This window comes from Pipistrellus hanaki (assembly GCF_964339955.1).
Source record: "Pipistrellus hanaki genome assembly, chromosome: 3".
Classification (NCBI taxonomy): Eukaryota; Metazoa; Chordata; class Mammalia; order Chiroptera; family Vespertilionidae; genus Pipistrellus; species Pipistrellus hanaki.
The window spans coordinates 97,461,454-97,481,335 of record NC_140505.1 but is presented as its reverse complement, the minus strand read 5'-3'; the positions used below and the strand labels follow the sequence as shown (position 1 = coordinate 97,481,335).

General features: G+C 38.5%; 1 protein-coding gene across 4 annotated transcripts in view; it reads right to left on the bottom strand.

Moving 5' to 3' along the window:
* Window positions 1-19,882, bottom strand: part of ZMYM2 (zinc finger MYM-type containing 2) — a 152,375-nt gene that overhangs the window by 63,913 nt on the left and 68,580 nt on the right. For all 4 annotated transcript variants that reach the window (XM_084878529.1, XM_084878528.1, XM_084878527.1 and 1 more), the window contains 2 exons: window positions 8,816-8,887; window positions 4-154 (listed from right to left, as the gene is read on the bottom strand). In XM_084878529.1, coding sequence (XP_084734655.1) covers window positions 4-154; window positions 8,816-8,887 — 223 coding nt within the window. The remainder of the gene's footprint in view (window positions 1-3; window positions 155-8,815; window positions 8,888-19,882) is intronic.

Here is a 19,882-nt window from a genome sequence, read left to right as displayed (position 1 = left end):
TACTTTGTGATTTTGCATATTTTGTCTTGTGACTGTTCATGCAAGCAGTGGAACAGTATGGCTCCATATATCCATTAGGACCTATACACTGAGTCATATCAAAAAACCTGCACTGTGTTCGGCAACCAGTACAAGTGGTCAGTTTTCCATATTTCTAAAATTTGAAACATAAAAAGATAATTAAGAAAACCATAATTTAACTAAGAAAGTTATTGTATTTTTTTCATTATACCTTTTCTCTCTGCAAAACAATTCTATTAATCTCTAATTGGGGTTAGTGGGTCAGAAATCTTCATCTGGATGCAAGCTGTTAAGTGCAATGCAGCTAAATCAGATTCAAACAAAAGTAATGACCTTATCTAACTTTCCTTCAAAAATAGTGTTTTCTCTATTATTTTAGCAAAATCTCTACAGAGAGGTAAATAACAATTGAAAAGCAAAGGCACAGTGTTTTCTGTTTACAATAAAGACACATTTCTTTGTCCTATGACAGAAGAAAGTAAATGGACATAAAAATGTAAGCCTTAATAATCAAATGAATACAGTCTTTCAGAGAAAATAATTTGAAGATGTTAAATAGTTATTCAATTGAGATGATGTGCAAGCACTTTTGGAATGTCACTTAAAACTGATTTACCACCTATCTGCTACATTTATAACTTTATTCAATCACAATAAAATAAAATTTTAATTTTTAGATTAAAAACCTTTCAAAATGATTTTTGGCTATTTAATAATTAGTTATCAGATAATAATGAAGTCAATCCTTCAGCCAAGGATGAATTATTTGCCAACAATGATATAATTCAGAGAAATTAGATAGAATATATGAAGATAAAGGAAGTACACTTTGAGAACTGCTAGACAAAAGCAATATTACTGATATATAGTCTTACAAAAATACAGTTTGGATGAACTGGTATATTTCTATTAAAACATATACTTGATAGTCACAATTAGACAACAAAGATGGGGGGAAGCCTTTTAGAGCAACTTTTATCTGATCTCTTCTGAGCAGTTATAGAACTTTCACAATCAGTTACATCAAATATTATAGATCATGTTGCAAAACACACTGTATCCACCTTTCTACCTGATGTGGAGATTATCTCACTCATCTGAATATCCAACATAGTCTAATACAATATGATGATATAAGAAAAAATCAAAATGTTCCACAAATGGTTAAATAACAGATGGCAGGGCCCTGACAAAGTGGTTCCTTGGAAAGAGCTTGGACTGTACACCAAAAAGGGTTGTAGGTTTCATTCTGACAGGGCATGTATTTAGGTTGCAGATTTTATCCTGTCAGAACACAGACAGGAGGCAACCAACCGGTGTTTGTCATGTCGATGTTTCTCTCTTTCCTTCCTTACCTCCTTCTTTCTCTCTCTTCTATTTCTCTCTAAAATCAATAGGAAAAAATATATCCTTTGATGAGGATTTAAAAAAAAAAAAAAAAGTAACACATGTCAAGAAACAGGACAATCAGGCCAAAAACAAAATAAAATGGATAAATTTCACAAGCACAAAAATAGTTTAGACAATAAAATAATAATTTGGAGGTAAAAACAATAACAAAACAAGTAAATAACATCAACATCAAAAAAAATAAATTAAAAAAAAAAAAAACGTCCTCAGTATACAATAAATAGAACAGATATGAGAAAACATAACTCTTGATGTGCCAGGAAGGTATGTTATATTAATTCTGGTTCCATAAAATATAATCCACTCTGCCTATTTCCCATTTACTCAAGTATCTCTTAAAAGGAAGCCCGAAGTTTTACTTTTCAAAGTGGAAATCAACTCATTCTTCAATTTCTCATATGCTCCAGAAAGAAATACTTATCAGTAACAAAATAATAGTAGTAAGAAATCAGAATAGCTGTAAACCTATTAAATCCAATTATTAGCTCTCCCAGTATTTAAATGGAAACATGTTTTCTTGAAGCCTATATAATAATTTAAATTATTATACTGGGGGTGGGGGAATCAAAGAAAACAAATAAAAAATGGAAAATAAAAGAATGTCTAAAATCTGATACCACAATACTAATTAGGAATACTAAAAACATCAGGACACCTGTCATTGTATCTCAGGATCACTACCAGTAGATGTATGCATAAGACTTCCATGTAGCAGCACCTGTGAGGAATTCCTTTACCAATACATTATTCAATAAATGAAGTCCAACTGTCTAATTTTGGTTTAAATTTTTTTTAACTTATTAGAAACATTCTTCAAGTTGACAATGATTTTATTGGCAGAATAGTTAAGTAATTAGTAATTTTGAAGACGTAATAAAATAAAAGTAGACCAGGTGAACTGGATGAAGTATACAAGGAGCTAATAAGCAAGTGGTCCACACTGACAAAAAACTTTCATTTGAAAAGAATGTGATGGTACTATCAAACAGAATCATTAATAATGAAAATATTTCAACAAAGCTACTTTTATAACTACCTCTACTAATTTAAAAACATAAGGTACCATATTTAATGAGAGAACATCAGCAAAAAAAGCAATAAAGGTTTATGTCATGTCTTCTCTGCTTGATATATAATAGCCCGAGCCAGTTTAACTTAGTGGATAGAGCATGTGGACTAAAGGGTTTTGGGTATGTCGGTTGTAAGCTCCATCTCTGGCACTGGTCAGGGCCCGGGAGGGAGGCAATCAAATCAGTGTGTGTCTCTCTCTGTCTCTCTCCCTTCCTTCTAAAATTTGATGGAAAAATATCCTTGGATGAGGATTGACAAAAAAAACAACAAATAAACAAAAAATCATATTTAAATTTCATGTGTCCTATAAATATGCATTATGTAATTTTAATGAATGAAATTAAACAGAATAAATTGACAAGTAATATATTTAGATAAGGGGGGAACTAAACCTACTTAAGGGAAAAGAATGAGGTAGAACTGATTGAAACAAGATATCAGTAAGGTAAATATAATGAGAATTTATAGCAAATTGGCTTACTTTCAGGCTACTGAGAAAAGATGCCTTACATTTTAATTTTAACCAATTCCACATGAATATCAAAATTAGCAACCATCACAAGATTTTAAAATTTCCCCTAATTTTTTCCTTTTACATGTAAGTAATACATTTCATTTAGGACATTTTGACCAAGCAAGTAGGCAACATGGGTAGATGCTGAAGAGAAAGGTTTCATGTACTTATTGCTACAAATCTAATCTAGGAAATCAGTACTAAGATATATCCAGCACTGAACCTTACTTCCTAACCACATGCAACTACAACTTAACTTTGCTCCACAGTGTTACATGGAAAAAATGTATTATCTTTACATTCAGTAATATCTACTGCAATGTGGCATTCTCCTTCATTCTAATTGGAGGTAACAAACTACAATAGTTTTAACAGAACCTGTAACTTCATCAAAAATAAAAATACCCAACTTTGCCAAAACTGGTTCGGCTCAATGGATAGAGCATCGGCTTGGGGACTGAAGGGTGCTGGGTTCGATTCCGGACAAGGGCATGTACCTTGGTTGCGGGCATATCCCCAGTAGGGGGTGTGCAAGAGGCAGCTGATCGATGACTCTCTCATCGATGTTTCTAACTTTCTCTCTCCCTTCCTCTCTGTAAAAAAACAATAAAATATATATTAAAAAAAAAAAACAACAACAACAATTTTTTCCATTATACTGGCAGATAGCTCAATATATTATTACTAGAGACCCAGTGCACAAATTCATGCCCGGGTGGGGTTCCTATGCTTGGAAGGGTCTGCAGGAGGCTGGCTGCCAGCCCCAAGGAGGGAACTGGCCCTCGGCCCACCTGGGAAAGGGGCCATGTCCGCAGCCACCCACCTCCATTTCCCTGTTCCAGCCCAGGGCCTGAAGGCCCCCGCAGGGTCAGAAGAGAAGGCAATGGTCACCAGGCCAGGCACAGAAGGAACAAATGCCAGATGCCAATGCCGCCGATGGTGCCCTGCCACTGTGAGGTTCCCCGCCGTCCCCCCTCATCCTTCCCACAGTGAGCAGGTGGCAGGCCCAATCAGAGCCTGCCAGCCAGGGGAGGAACAGAGGGAGGGACTGTGGGAGGTTGGCCAGCCACAGGGAGAGCCCATGGATGGTTGGCCAGCCACAGGAGGTTGGCTGTGGGAGTGCACTGACCACTGACCACCAGTAGGCTGCTCCTGCATTGAGCATCTGACCCCTGGTGGTCAGTGCACATCGTAGCGTCTGGTCAACCTATTGTTCTGGTCATTCCAGTAATTCGATCTTAACGGTCACTTAGGCATAGATGCATAGATAGATAGATAGATAGATAGATGGAAGGATGTTCAACATTACTTCAAAAAACACTGTAGTTATTACCATATCATTTTATTAGTACATTAATAAAGTATATATCACATTTGAAAATGTTTCAATAACTATTTGGATTAGTCTATTCTAACTGTAATATACTATTTTATGCATTTAACTGATAAATGGTCTATCCATATTACTAAAGGAGTCGAAAGCACAAAATAGTGAAGAACTCTGATTAGAGCCCTAATCAATTTTGCTCAGTGCATTGTTGGTTTAGGTCTGAGGACTAAAGGGTCCCAGGTTCGATTCCAGCCAAGGGCACATGCCCGGGTTGTGGGCTCGATCCTCCCCAGTGGGGGGCATACAAGAAGCAGCCAATCAATGATTCTCTCTCATCATTGTTGTTTCTATCTCTCTCTCTCTCCCTTCCTCTATGAAATCAATAAAAAATAAATAAAAATAATTTTTTAAAAAAGAACCCTGATTAGAGTGGTGATAAAACTTCAACATGAGCCGAAACCGGTTTGGCTCAGTGGTAGTGCGTCGGTCTGCGGACTGAAAGGTCCCAGGTTCGATTCCGGTCAAGGGCATGTACATTGGTTGCGGGCACATCCCCGGTAGGGGGTGTGCAAGAGGCAGCTGATCGATGTTTCTCTCTCATCGAAGTTTTTAGCTCTCTATCCCTCTCTCCTCCTCTCTGTAAACAATCAATAAAATATATTTAAAAAATAAATAAATAAATAAAGAATAAAGGGGCTCCATGTATTTTGGCTCTATGTATAAAAAAATAAAAATAAATTAAAAAAAACTTCAACATGACATGATACTGCACAAATTTTTACACTAAGTGAAGATTAAAAGATAAATTAAAGTAAAACTTATATGTACTTCAGTCAATAAAATTCTAATAGTATCTAGTTATTTTGAAGATGTTCACACTGAAGAAAAAAATCTTCTAAAAAACTGATAAACTATCATGTTTTTCTTTTCTTTATTGTAGTTAGAATTTTTCTATCAAAACTCACATATACTACCTGTAACTTTTAAATTTTTTTCTATTTGACAATGGATGCTAAAAATAGAGGGTGCAATGTCTATTGAGCAACAGAATATTTATAGAATATATACACACAAAAAATTAATAAACACAGAGGGAAGAATAGCAATAGTATCCTGGATAAATTCAACCTACACCACCTTAGCTAAGTGAATCAAGTCAACAGACAGACATGCCCCCTGGTGTGATGCACTAACATGGATACAATATCACTTATGATGTCAAAAAATGCATGACTTCAATATATTCCTGAGAATATATCAGAAAAGCCCAAATTGAGGAGCACTCTACAAAGCATCATATAGTATGTAAAAATGTCAAAGTCATGAAAGACTAGAGAACTGTTCCAGATTAAAGCAGACAGGACTTCCATCCATAGCCATGATGGAGTAACAGAGACTAGTTGTAACCCCCCACCTTTAACAATAGGAAACTAGACAGAAGATATGAAACAATGACTTTTAAAAATTGCACAAAACATAATATGTTATACAGAAATTAAAATAAAAAATCAAGCTGTAGAAACAGATCTTGAAGTGACAAATGCAAATAGTATGCAAAGATATTAAAAGAGCTATTATAAATACACCGACATAGTTGAGAAATCAGTACAGAAAAACATGAATATAATGAGGCAAGGATCTACACTAATAAAAGAGAAAGATGCAAACTGAACATACTTTCATGACACCCAACAGCCAATCAGGAGTATGCAAATTAACCCAACAAAGATGGCAGGTTAATGTGCATATGTGGGTGCCAAGTGGCCTGGGTCCCAGGAACATCCTCAGGATCCAGGCCACTCTGAGCCTGTAGGCCCGCACGTAGGCCCTGAACGGCCGGAGTCCCAGAACATCCCCGGCCAAGAGTGGTCTACAGAAGTCAGTGCCAAGCTGCCCAGGTCCTGGGACAAGAGATCAGGGGCGCCAAGCTGGTTGGGTCATGGGACAAGCAGCCTGTGGCACCAAGCACACTGGGTCTTGGGACAAATGGCTGGGGGACGGGAACTTCCACCCCGTGGCTGCTTGCACATTCGCTTACACCAAGTGGCACGGGCCTACGCCCCCCAGCCTGGCGGACACAGCGAACAGGCAGGCACCAGGCTGGGGCTGTGCCCCTGGCAGACACAGCACGCAGCGCCAATGGGGTCCATGCCCCCCAGCCCGGTGGACACAGCAAAGGTGGAGGCACTGGGCTTGGGGGCCGGGGATACATCCCTAGCCCAGTGGACACAATGCAGGAATCCTCTGCACATGGGCTGCAGAGAAAACACCTCTTTTTCTATTCTTTTTTAAATATATTTTATTGAGTTTTTTACAGAGAAGAGGGGAGGGGAAGACAGTCAAAAACATTGATGAGAGAGAAACATCTATCAGCTGCCTCCTACACACTCCCCACTGGGGCTGTGCCCACAACCAAGGTATATGCCCTTAACAGGAATCAACCTGAGACCCTTCAGTCTGCAGGCCGATGCTCTATCAACTGAGCCAAATCAGTTCAAGCATAAACACCTTTTCTGACCACTCATTGGCTAAGCTCCCTATACGATGCCACTTGCAGTTTTCTTGGTAACTTGGGTAATAAAAATCCAAAATGATCATCTAGGGTTTTTCCACCACACTCCCGGAGGAAAAAACTAAGGTTCGCTGCTGGAGGGGCTAAGAAATGTCCTATCCTGCCCTAGCTGGTTTGGTTAACTTTTGGGTCCAGGTTTGATTCTGATCAAGGGGGTGTAGCTAGGTTACCGGCTCCTCCCTGGCCAGGGCTCATACAGGAGTCAACCAAACAAAGTGTCCCTCTCACAATAATGTTTCTCTTTGTCTGTCCCTCTCTCTTTCTTCCACAGTCTCTAAAAATCAATGGAAACATATCCTCAGGGGAGGAAAAGGGGGAGGAAGGGGGAAGGGAGGGGAAGGAAAGGGAGAAAGGAAGGAAGGAAAGGAAGAGAAGGAAAAGAGGGGAGGGAGGGAGGGAGGGAGGGAGGGAGGGAGGCCATATCCTATGAAAGACACATCTTGAAAATGTCTAAAGTTGTCATTTTTTCATAGTGAAGGGACTGGAGTCTGGGTTGATGAAAACACCTTGGCAGCTGCACTGGCTGGTAGTGGCTGCAGCAGCAGCATGATGGGGCTGGTGTCTTCCCCTGATCAGCCCAGTGGCCTCCCACAGAGGGAAGGCAAGACTGTAGATTAGGACATCCCCTGAGGGCTCCCAGTCTGTGAGAGGGGGCAGATTGGGCTTGAGGGGGACATGTGTGTGTGTCCCCCCCGTCCCAGTGCAAAAATTTCGTGCACCAGGCCGCTAGGAAAATAGATAAAAAAGACCCAAATGGAACTTCTATAGATGACAAATGCAAGATCTGAGATGAAAAATATACCGTGTTTTATTTGATTAAGTTGATTTCATTAAAGATCAGTAAAATCAAAGATACAATAATAGGAACTCTCCAAAATGAAGGAAAAAGAAACATAGTGATTATAAGAAAACAGCAGAAAGTCTAATAATATATCTGGGACTGCAGTCTCAAAGAAATAGAGGAGACAAAAAAAATTTTGATGAAATACCCTATAACCCTGGATTGCATGGATCCCAGACAACTGATCCTTTTTTCCCCACTTACTATAAGGGACATTAATAGACAAAATTTGAATAAGGTCTATAAATTAATCAGATAGCAGTACCAAAATAAAATTCCTTATTTGATCATTGTACTACAGTCATAATTATATCTACTTGTATGCATTTATTATTCATGTACTAATTTATTCATCGGGATTAATGGGAATATAGATTTCAAAATTATGTATTTAAAAGGACTTTATTTATCTTTCAAGCATGCATTAAATAGAGGGACTTTGTTATCCTATAAATAAATTCCCATTGTGGACAAGGTACTGTGCATTAAAAAAGTATATCTGCTAATAGCAACATAAATACCTAAAAGCAAATGATCTTATCAAACAGAAAATAGATGTAAAATTTAATGAGATAAGAAAGGCTGTGTATATTATGGAGATAAAATAAGAAAACAATCATATGATATATTTTAAGTGAATAAATTTTAACACAGGCATATCTTCTTTTATTGTGATTCACAGATACTGAGTTTTTTACAAATTGAAGACCTTCCACCAGCAAAAGGATCACTGAAGGCTCAAATGATGATTAGCATATTTTAGCAAGAAATAATTTAATTAAGGCATGTATATTTTCTTTTAGATATAATGCTATTATATAGTTAATAAACTATAGTGCACTGTAATCACTATTTTCATGTGCAGTGGGAAATAAAAAGTTCTTCTGACATAGTTTATTGTGATATTCACTTCCTTGAGGTGGTCAAGAACTGAAGCTCACTATGTCCAAAGTGTGCCAACATTCAAGAAATCACAGAGCTGTTCAGATATACCATCACAACAGTAACAATAGCATGAAACGGCCAGGCCTTAATTCCTGCTACATTCCTACTTACCTCAGGCTGCATCAAGAAAGAGTCTTGCATGTGATCTCGAACTTCCTTCAGAAAGCTTGGATGGCTACCTACCTAAAAAGAGATTTTCAAACACTTTATAAGAACATATAAAGAAAGGCTAGTAGATAGAAAAGTAAATAAGAAAGCTGTAAAAGGTTATTCTTAATTACCGGTTCTGTGACTTACAAACTCATTCCAATTTTTAAAAATGCCTATCTGTTATAACCAGGGGTAGGGAAAGGGGAGGAGTCACTCAGCCCGGCCTGTGCCCTCTCACAGTCCAGAAGGTGGATGTCCGACTGATGGCTTAGGCCCGCTCCCCATGGGAGAGGTTCCTGCCACCACCACTGCACTTGCCAGCAGTGAGGCCAGCTCAGGGCTCTGGCTGAGCGGTGTGCCCCTGTGGAAACACACTGACCACCAGGGGGCAGCTCCTGTGTTAACTGTCTGCCCATGGAGGTCAGTGCATGTCATAGTGACAGATCATTCCACTGTTCGTTCTATTTGAACATTAGTCTTTTATTTTATAGGATAATTTTAATTACCCTAAATTTAAAAAATCACTTTATAAAACAATAATATAAATAATGGCATAAGGAATTAAAAATGCAATCTTAAATTTGACCTGATCTAAACAGACCGTGCAAAACATCACTTATTTCTCTTACATGACAAGATCTCATTAAAGTCTATTAATTCTTATAATGGTATCTCAACATATTCTAAATTAAATGATTTGGAAGTTATGCAATTACAATTTTCATCATCTGCAAATGGTTTGGGGAATTCATTTTTTTTTTTTTTTGGGGGGGGGGGGGTTCATTTTAAAGCACATATGACAGCTTCCAGAGGATATGAATTTACATCCTTAGTCTCTGCAGAAAGTCAAGATATTCTGAAGAAAACGAAAATAACTGAAAAGTGTTAAGCATTTTATATAGTCTCCAGTGCCAGCATCTAGATTAATTATTACTCTAAAAACTAATTGAGCAATGGGGACATAGATAACAATTGCAGCCCTGTTCAATGTTAAATACAAGGATCAAAGGGGAAGGAGAGGGCAAGGACAAGAAAAGATCACCTTACAATTTTAGTTCCCAGGCTACAGGAAAAGAAGACATTCATTATAGTGTCTTGGGTTATGGTCTCCAAATATATCTGATGCTGTACCTTTATCAGTAACAACATATGCATGGATCCCTATTAATTTACTTGTAAGTTATTACTATTTAGTATGAGAATTATAAAAAACAAATTAACATAATATTTAAAAAATTAAAGATGAAACAATATTTTAAAATAACTTTTATTTTATTTAATGAAAATATGAAGAATATTTTTTATGTCCACTAGAGTAGAACAATTTGGTGTCAGTGGAGGCTCTGTGAGGAGCAGCAAGAAGATACTCATCCCAGTCAGGGTGGAATCCCTAAACCCACCCAGTATAACAAGACTATCCTCCCCTTCCATTGCTGTCAACAGAGATCAAATGGAGAGCCTGGACTTCTACCTCCACTTGGCAATAATGAGGTGGCACATTCCTCCCCCTGGCAGAGCAGTGTCAAAGAAATATAGCTAAAACGGAGCTTTAATTACGAACCACAGTATATTAATACCCAAATGTCTAGGCTGATTTTAAAAACTCACTTATCCTACCAAAACCCAGGAAAACAACGTGAATGGACAGAGGCAATCAATAGATGCTAACACTGAAAGTACAGCAATGTTAGAATGAAGTGACAAACAGGCAGCCGGGACAAAATAGCTATAAGAAACAAAAGCCACTTAATGAATAGAGGTTCTTGAAGATAGAGGAAAAACCAAATGGAAATTCTAAAATTGAAAACACACACACACACACACACACACACACACACACACACACACCAAAAAAAAAAAAAAAAGGAAAGGAAAAAAAGAACACCAATAATAGAAATAGAAAAACAAAATCAGGCCCTGGCTGGTGTGGCTCAGTTGGTCAAGCATCATCCCATGCACCAAGAGGTCTCTGGTTTGATTTCCAGTCTAGGCACATTCCCAGATTGCAGGCTCGATCCCCAATAGGGGGGATGAAGGAGGCAGCCCACTGATGTTTATTAATCCTCCTTCTCCCTTTTTCTCTCTCTAAAATCAATAAGAACATATTTTTTAAAATATCAATACTGCGAACCAACATCAGATTTATGGGGATCCCAGAAGAAGAGAGAGAGCAAGATACCGAAAGAATACTGGAAGAAATAATGACAGAAAACTTCCCCCACCTGGTGAAAGAAATAGACTTACAAGTCCAGGAAACCCACAGAACCCCAAACAAAAGGAATCCAAGGAGGACCACACCAAGACACATCATAATTAAAATTCCAAGAGCAAAAGACAAAGAGAGAATATTAAAAGCAGCAAGAGAAAATCAGGTAGTTACCTATAAAAGAGCACCCAAATGATTGTCAGCTGATTTCTCAACAGAAACCATGCAGGCCAGACGGGAATGGCAAGAAATATTCAAGGTGATGAATAGCAAGAACCTACAGCCAAAAATAATCTACCCAGCAAAGCTATCACTCAGAATCGAAGGCCAGATAAAGAGCTTCACTAATAAAAAAAAAAAGCTAAAGGAGTTCATCACCACCAAACCAGAATTAAATGAATTGCTGAAGGGGGTTCTTTTGGAAGAGAAAGTAAATAAAGATAAAAACTATGAACAAAAAATACGTAACTATCTACAAGTGAATCTAAAAACCAAGGGAATTAAAAAAAAATCTGATGAACAATATTAACTGGTGAATATAATATTGATAGAATCAGAGGTATGGAAGGGGAGTGAACTGACGCTTCTCAGGGAAAAGGGGAGAGGGGTGTGTGGGAAGAGATTGAACATAAACTGTGCACCTATGGATAAGGACAATGGGGGGAGGGAAAGGGCAGATGGTGGGGTGGGAACCTGGTGGAGGGGAGCAATGAAGAAGGGGAGGGGGAAATGAAGAACATTTGTAATAATGTGAATAAAGATTTATTTAAAAAAAAAAAAAAAAAAAAACACACACACACACAGGAGCCAAGTGAAAATGCTCTCATTGGCCAAAGCTAGAAAATTATACAACAAATTAAACGAAGCAGTACTAAATTATAACCCAAAGTATAAAATAAATATCCAGGAGTCCCTACTAATATTAATAAATGATTGAATAAATTAATACATGTAGAAGAGATAAATTTCCTATGCAGAAAACTCCCAGGTTTCTGTATATAATCTCCACTAAAGGAGAAACTGACTTATTCCAAAGAGTACAGCATGGAGATGGAAAGCAAAGGAGCTTCCTAATGGGGAATTCTGACAAACATTACTTCAGCAAGGTGAGAATGTTGCAAATTGGGCAAAAAGCAGTAACCCACAAATAGAAGAAACTGAGCAAACCCTAGAAAGGATAAGCCAAAACAAATCACAGTAAAATTTCTTTTAAAAAGTCTGGATAAAATTAAAAATTAAATTAAAAAAAAGACATCCCTGGCCAATGTGTCTCAGTGGTTAGGGTATCAGCCCAAGTACCAAAGAGTCACAGGTTCGATTCCCAGTCAAGAGCACCTGCCTGATTTATGAGTTTGCACCCTGACCTCTGGTGGAGGTACATGCAAGAGACAACCAGTAGATATATCTCTCTCACATCGATGTTTCTTTCCCTCTTCTTCCCCCCTCTGTTTCAGTTTCTCTGAAAAGCAATGGGGAAAGTGTCCTCTGTTGAGAATTAACAAAAAATTAAGACAAAAATAACCCTGAAACGAGTAAAAGAAATGGAGAAGTACAATTGAAATTACAGCATATGGAAACAGAAAACTTTTAAACAATAGAACCTCTACTCTATCTAAACACCATAGAAAAAAAATATATGGCACTAACCCACCCACACCAGCAAAGGACAATGGAGGCCTAGACTTGTACCTTAGCCTGGCTTCAATGTGATGCTACAGCATCCAGCCAAGTTGATGGCAGAAAAAGCCAAGTAAGGAGCCTGAACTTCTACCCATGAGGAAGTGATTAGGTCGCTACCACCCACTCTCTATCTCTCAAGCTGAGAATTGAGAGACAGGACTTTCACCAACAACTAGCAGCAACGAGGCGAAAATTACAATTATAGAGAATGAGGGCAGGAAGAGATTAACCGAAGAACTTATGGGCATATATGTATATATGCGTTATCTATGGACATAGACAATAGGGTGGTGAAAAGTATCTTTTATAGCCTAAAAGTGAAAAGAATATATAAGCAATTTCCAGAAGCATTAATAGAAAACTATTAAATTTGACAATATTAAAATTTAAAATTCTACATGGCAAAAATAAAATTTATATGAACATCCAATCACAGTTCTATATACCACAGATAAATCTCATTACATATTAATGCCATCCTATATGATAAAACTCTAATATGCAAATCCACCAAAAACCTGAACTACCTGCGGAACAACGGGTCTCTATGACACACACTGACCACCAGGGGGCAGTCAATGCAGGAGTTTCCCCGAGAGGGAGGCAATCAGTGATGGCAGAGGGCAGGGCTGGCCAGCGGGCATTTGCCAGGCTGCCAACTAAGGCAGGTGCAAGCAGGGTCTCCCCAATCGTCCCGACTACCAGTCACCCCACAGATGGCCCTGATCAGCGGCCATGCCTAGGGAACCTACCCTATATACTGGGAACCCACAGATAGCAGTTGAAGTTCTGGAGAGATATCTCAGCTGTGGGGGGCTGCCACTGAGAATTTTGGGTATAAAGCCCAAGCTGGACCACTGTGCAGAGAGCACCAGAACTGAGAAAGGAGCCCACTTAACATCTGGCTATGAAAAGCAACAAGGTTGCTTTCTGCCATGGACAGACAGCTGAAAATTCAGGTACCCTCCTAAAGAGAAAAGGCACAAAATTTCACATACAGCAACTTTTGGGTTACAGCAAGGAAGGGCGGACTGGACTGCAGCTCGGTGGGTAGAAGCCAGGGTTTGGGGATCTGGGGTTAGAGCTCAGAAGGCAGACACCCCAGTTTACTGTATTGGGTTGTTCCCTGAACCTGTGGATGACATCTTTCTCAGACAGACCTTTGCTATTCATGTGGTTTTTGCCATGGGGGAACACAGTTGCCCCTACATATTGGAAAACCCTTTATCCCACCCTTTGTAGTTTCTGAGGCACATAAAAAGACTGAGAAAAACAATAACCTCCAAGGAGAAGCAATGGCCCCAATCTGTTGGAAAACCACTCACCCAACCTCTGGCCTGAGGTTACTAAAGACTAAATACAAAAAGTCTGCAAACACAGGTGGTATCTGGAGGCTTTGAACCTTTGCCTGATCTAATTAGTCTGAAACAGTATTTGACACTGTCTGTCCTGCATTAGAGATTGAGAAGCATAGAGGATCTACCTAAGACAGAGTCACAAACCCGAACAGGAACCCAAAACGAGGAGACAAAGAATCAATCCACAAATGAGAGAACAAAAGAATTCTCCGGAAGATTATGAAACAGAGATAAGAAATGTATTTGATATAGAGTTCAGAATAATGATGGTAAACAGCATGAAAAAAGATGTAGTAACTATGAAAACAAAAATAATGAATGATAATAAAAAATTCATTGGAAGAAATAAGCAAAAGATTAGGAGAGCTGAGGATCTGATCAGTGAATTGAAAGACAGAATAGGAAAAAAAAAAAAAAAAGATCAATCAGTGAACCAACAAGAAAAAAACAGGAAGACAGCATAGGGAGTTATGGGACAACATGAAACATAAAAATACTCATTTAGTGGGTGTCCCAAAAGAAGGAGAAAGGGATAGAGAACATGTTTGAAGAAATAATGGCAGAAAACTTCCCTAACCTAGTGAAGGAAAATGTCACACAAGTACAGGAGACACAGAGTCCCAAGCAAAGAAGAACCCAAACAGGCCCATGCCCAGACACATCATAATTAAACTGCTTAAAAAAATTAAACAAAGAATCCTACCTAATAAAAGAGTAATATGCAAATTAATCATCACACTGCTACATCCACTAGCCAATCAGAGTGAGTATGCAAATTAACCCAACCAAGATAGCTGCAGCCACAGAGAAAGCAGGAGGGAAGCTTGGGTTTCCCAGGCCATGGAGCAAGCCAAGCTTTCTGCACACCCTGGCCAGCCCAGGCCTCCACTTCAGACTACAAAGCTTCAATTACAGAAGGTAAATAAATCCCCTGCTGCCACAGAGCAAGCAGAAGGCTTGATTCTGCTACAGGCTACAAATTGTAGAAGATAAATAAACTTTTATAAAAGACTACAGGCCTGATTCTGCCACAGGCTTCTACAATTGAACTCCAGATACCAGGGCCTCCACTTGGGTCGCTGGGGGGTGTGGCCAGCCTGCAAACCACCACAGGCCCATCGCCCAGGACACCCCACGCCCCCAGAAAACTCCCATCCTGATCCAGGACACCCTTCAGGGCAAACCAGCTAACCCCCACCCATGCACCAGGCCTCTATCATACCTAATAAAAGAGTAATATCCAGATAGACCATCACTCCAACACACAAGATAGCTGACCCCATGTAGACACAAGATGGCAACCACAAAATGGCCAGCAGGAGAGGACAGTTGGGAGGGAACAGGCTTGAAAGGGAGGGTAGTTGTGGCGATCAGGCCAGCAGAGGGTGGCAGTTAGGGGTGACTAGGCCAGCAGAGGAGGGAAGTTGGGGCAAACAGGCTGGCAGGGGAGCAGTTAGACATCAATCAGGCTGGCAGGGGAGTGGTTAGGGGGTGATCAGGCTGGCAGGCAGAAGCAGTTAGGGGCAATCAGGAAGGCAGGCAAGTGAGCAGTTGGGAGCCAGCAGTGCTAGACTGTGATAGGGATGTCTGACTGCCCGTTTAGGCCTGAACCCGGGCAGTTGGACATCCCTCGAGGGGTCCCAGATTGGAGAGGGTGCAGGTTGGACTGAGAGACACACCCACCCCATGCACGAATTTCGTGCACCAGGCCTGTAGTCTTTTATAAAAGACAGCAAGAGAAAAGCAAACTGTCACCTACAAAGCAGCTCCCAAACACTATCCATTGGTCAATGGAAACTCTACAGGCCAGAAGGGTATAAGTACTCAAGGTAATGGAAAGTAAGGATCAAAAACCATGATTATTATTTCCAGCAAGGCTATCATTCAAAATAGACAGTGAAATGAAAACCTTCCCAGACAAAAAAAAAAAATAAAAAAAAAAAATAAAAGAGTTCATGACCACTAAGCCAGAATTAAAAGAAATGCCAGTCGAAACTGGTTTGGCTCAGTGGATAAAGCATCGGCCTGTGGACTGAAAGGTTCCAGGTTCGATTCCAGTCAAGGGCATGTACCTGGTTTCGGGCACATCCCCAGTAGGGGTTGTGCAGGAGGCAGCTGATCAATGTTTCTCTCTCATTGATGTTTCTAGCTAGCTGCCATAGCAATACTCATATTTGACAAAATAGACTTAAAAATGAAGGCTATATCATAAAAGACAACAAAGGTCGCTACATATCACAAAATGGATCAATCCAACAAGAGGATATAACCCTGGTAAAAAATATGCACCCAATATAGGAGCACCTAAAATATATTAAAAAAAACTTCTAGAGGACTTAAAGAAGAGATAGACAACCATAGAGTAGCACAAGGGAAATTTAACATCTTGCTGACTTCACTATATAGGTCTTCCAGACAAAAAATTTAACAAGGAAGCAGTGACTATAAAGGACATATTAGATCAAATGGATTTAACTAACATTATAGAACATTTCACACCAAAGCTGCAGAATATACATTCTTATCAAGTGCACATGGGTTATTAAAGAAGATAGACCACATGTTAGGACACAAAACAAGTCTCTACAAGTTCAAGAAGATTGAAATCATATCAAGAATCTTCTCAGATCACAGTGGAATGATATTAGAAATCGACTACAGTAAAAATACCCAAAACATTCAAACACCTGGAAACTAAATAGCATGATATTAAACAATGAATGGTTTACCAATGAGATATGCAAACAAATGAAAGTGAACCCACAACAATCCAAAATCTCTGAGACATAGCATAAGCAATCCTGAGAGGGAAGTTCATAGCACTATAGGCCTACCTCAAAACACACACAAAAAAATTAATAATAAACTATTATATTTAACACAACAACTTAAAGAACTCAAAGAGAACAATAGAAAAAGCCCTGAGAAAGTAAAATGAAGGAAATACTAAATATTAGAGCATAAATAAATGACACAGAGACTAAGAAAACAATACCAAAAAAAAGAAAAATGAGATCAAGCGCAGGTTTTTGAAAGGATAAATAAGATTGATGAACTGTTACAAAGACTCATCAAGATACAGAGAGAACCCAAATAAATAAAATTAGAAATGAAAGCAGAGAAGTAACCACTGATACCACAAAAATAAAAAGTATTGTGGGAAAATACTACCATATGAACAACTATAGGTCAATGAGCTGGACAATGTGGGTAAATGGACAAACTCCAAGAAAAATGCAATCTCCCAAAACTGAATCAGAAGTCTAAGAAAGCCTGAATAAGCTAATAACAACTGAGGAAATAGAAGCAGTAATAAAAATAAAAAATTTAAAAAAAACTGCCTGGGACCAGATGGCTTCACTGGAAGTTTTTTGTTTTTTGGGTTTTTTTTAATATAAGGGAAATTTTTGTTTTACTATATTTTATTGATTTTTTTACAGAGGAAGGAAGAGGAATAAAGAGTTAAAAACATCGATAAGGGAGAAATATCGATCAGCTGACTCCTGCACACTCCCTACTGGGTATGTGCCCGCAACCAAGGTACATTCCCTTGACTGGAATCGAACCTGGGACCCTTGAGTCAGCAGGCAGACGTTCTATCCACTGAGCCAAACCAGCTAGGGCTTCACTGGAAGTTTTACCAACATTCAAAGAACTAACACATAAACTCCTCAATCTATTCCAATGTATGCAAGAGGAACACTTCTAAGCTCTAATTATGAAGCCAGCATTATCCTAATTCCAAAACCAGATCAAGACACTACAAAGAAAGAGAATTATAGGCCAATATCCCTGATGAACATAGGTGCTAAAATCCTCAACAAAATATTAGCAAATCAGCCGAAGCCGGTTTGGCTCAGTGGATAGAGCGTCCGCCTACGGACTGAAAGGTCCCGGGTTCGATTCCGGTCAAGGGCATGTACCTTGGTTGCGGACACATCCCCAGTGGGGGGTGTGCAAGAGGCAGCTGATGGATGATTCTCTCTCATCGATGTTTCTAACTCTCTATCCCTCTCTCTTCCTCTCTGTAAAATATCAATAAAATATATATTTAAAAAAAAAATTAGCAAATCAAATCCAGCAATATATTAAAAAGAGCACACACCATAACCAAATGGGATTTATTCCAGGGTTGCAAGGCTGGTACAATATTAGCCAATTAATAAACATGATACATCACATAAACAAGTTGAAAGACAAAAGTCACATGATCATATCAATAGGTACAGAAAAAGCATTTGACAAATTCCAATACCCATATTTGATAAAAACTCTCAGCAAAGTAGGAATAGAGGGAATATATTTTAACATGATAAAGGCCCTATATGACAACCCTACAGTAAGCATCATATGCAATGGGAAAAAACTAAAACTATGTCCAGTAAGAACAGGAACAAGACAGGGATGTCACTTTGACCACTCTTATTTAACATAGTACTGGAAGTCCTAGCCACAGCGATCTAACAAGAAATAAAAAACATCCAAATTGGAAAGAAAGTAAAACTCTTATAACTTGCAAATGACATGATATTACACGTAGAAAACCCGGAAGACGCCACCAAAAAGCTAATAAATAAATGGGGCAATGGAATAGAATACAAAATCAGCACCTAACAATTGATGACTATTTTATACAACAAGAATGAATTCTCAGAAAGAGAAATTAAACAAAAAATTTACCATTGCAATGAAAAAAAAAAATTAACATACTTAGAAATATACTTAAAACTAATGAGGCAAAATATGCGAACTCGGAAAACTACAGAACATTGAAAAAAGAGACAGAGGAAGATATAAACAATTGTAGAATATACCTTGCTATGGGTTGGTAAAAATAACATAATTAAAATGTCCATACTCCCCAAGGCAATCTACAGATTCAATGCAACCCCTATTAAAACAACAACAGTATATTTCACAGATTTAGAACTAATACTTCAAAAATTTGCATAGAATCAAAAAAGACCCCGAATAGCTACAGCAATTTTGAGAGAACAAAAAAGTCAGAGGAATCACACCAGATTTCAAGTTATACTACAAAGCTACCATAATCAAAACAGCCTGGTACTATCAAAAGAAAGGCATATAGATCAATGGAACAGAACAGGGACCCCAAAAATTGACCCAAGCCATTATGCTCAATTAATATTTAACAAAGGAGGCAAGAGCATACAATGGAATCCTTCAAAAAATGGTATTGGGAAATAAATGTTTTTGGGAAAACTGGACAGATTTCTTCAACAAATGATGTTGGGAAAACTGGACAAATACATACAAAAAAATGAAACAAACTTACACCATTAACAAGAATAAACTCAAAATGAATAGAAGACTTAAATGTAAGTCGGGAAACCATAAAAATTCAAAAGAAACCTTAGGCAGAAAAATCTCAGGCATATCTCGTAGCAATATGTTTACAGATACATCTACTAGGGCTGTAGTAGGCAAACTGCGGCTTGCGAGCCACATGTGGCTCTTTGGCCCCTTGAGTGTGGCTCTTCCACAAAATACCACCTTTGAAGAAGTGGCATTAAAAGAAATTTAAGTTTAAAAAATTTGGCTCTCAAAAGAAATTTCAATCCTTGTACTGTTGTTATTTGGCTCTGTTGACTAATGAGTTTGCCACCACTGTCCTAGGGCAAAGAAAACTAAAGAGAAACTAAACAAATGGGACTACATCAAAATAAAAAAGCTCCTGCATAGCAAGAAACCATAAACAAAACAAAGAGAACCCACAGTATGGGAGAATGTATTTGGCAATAATACATCTGATAAAGGGTTAAT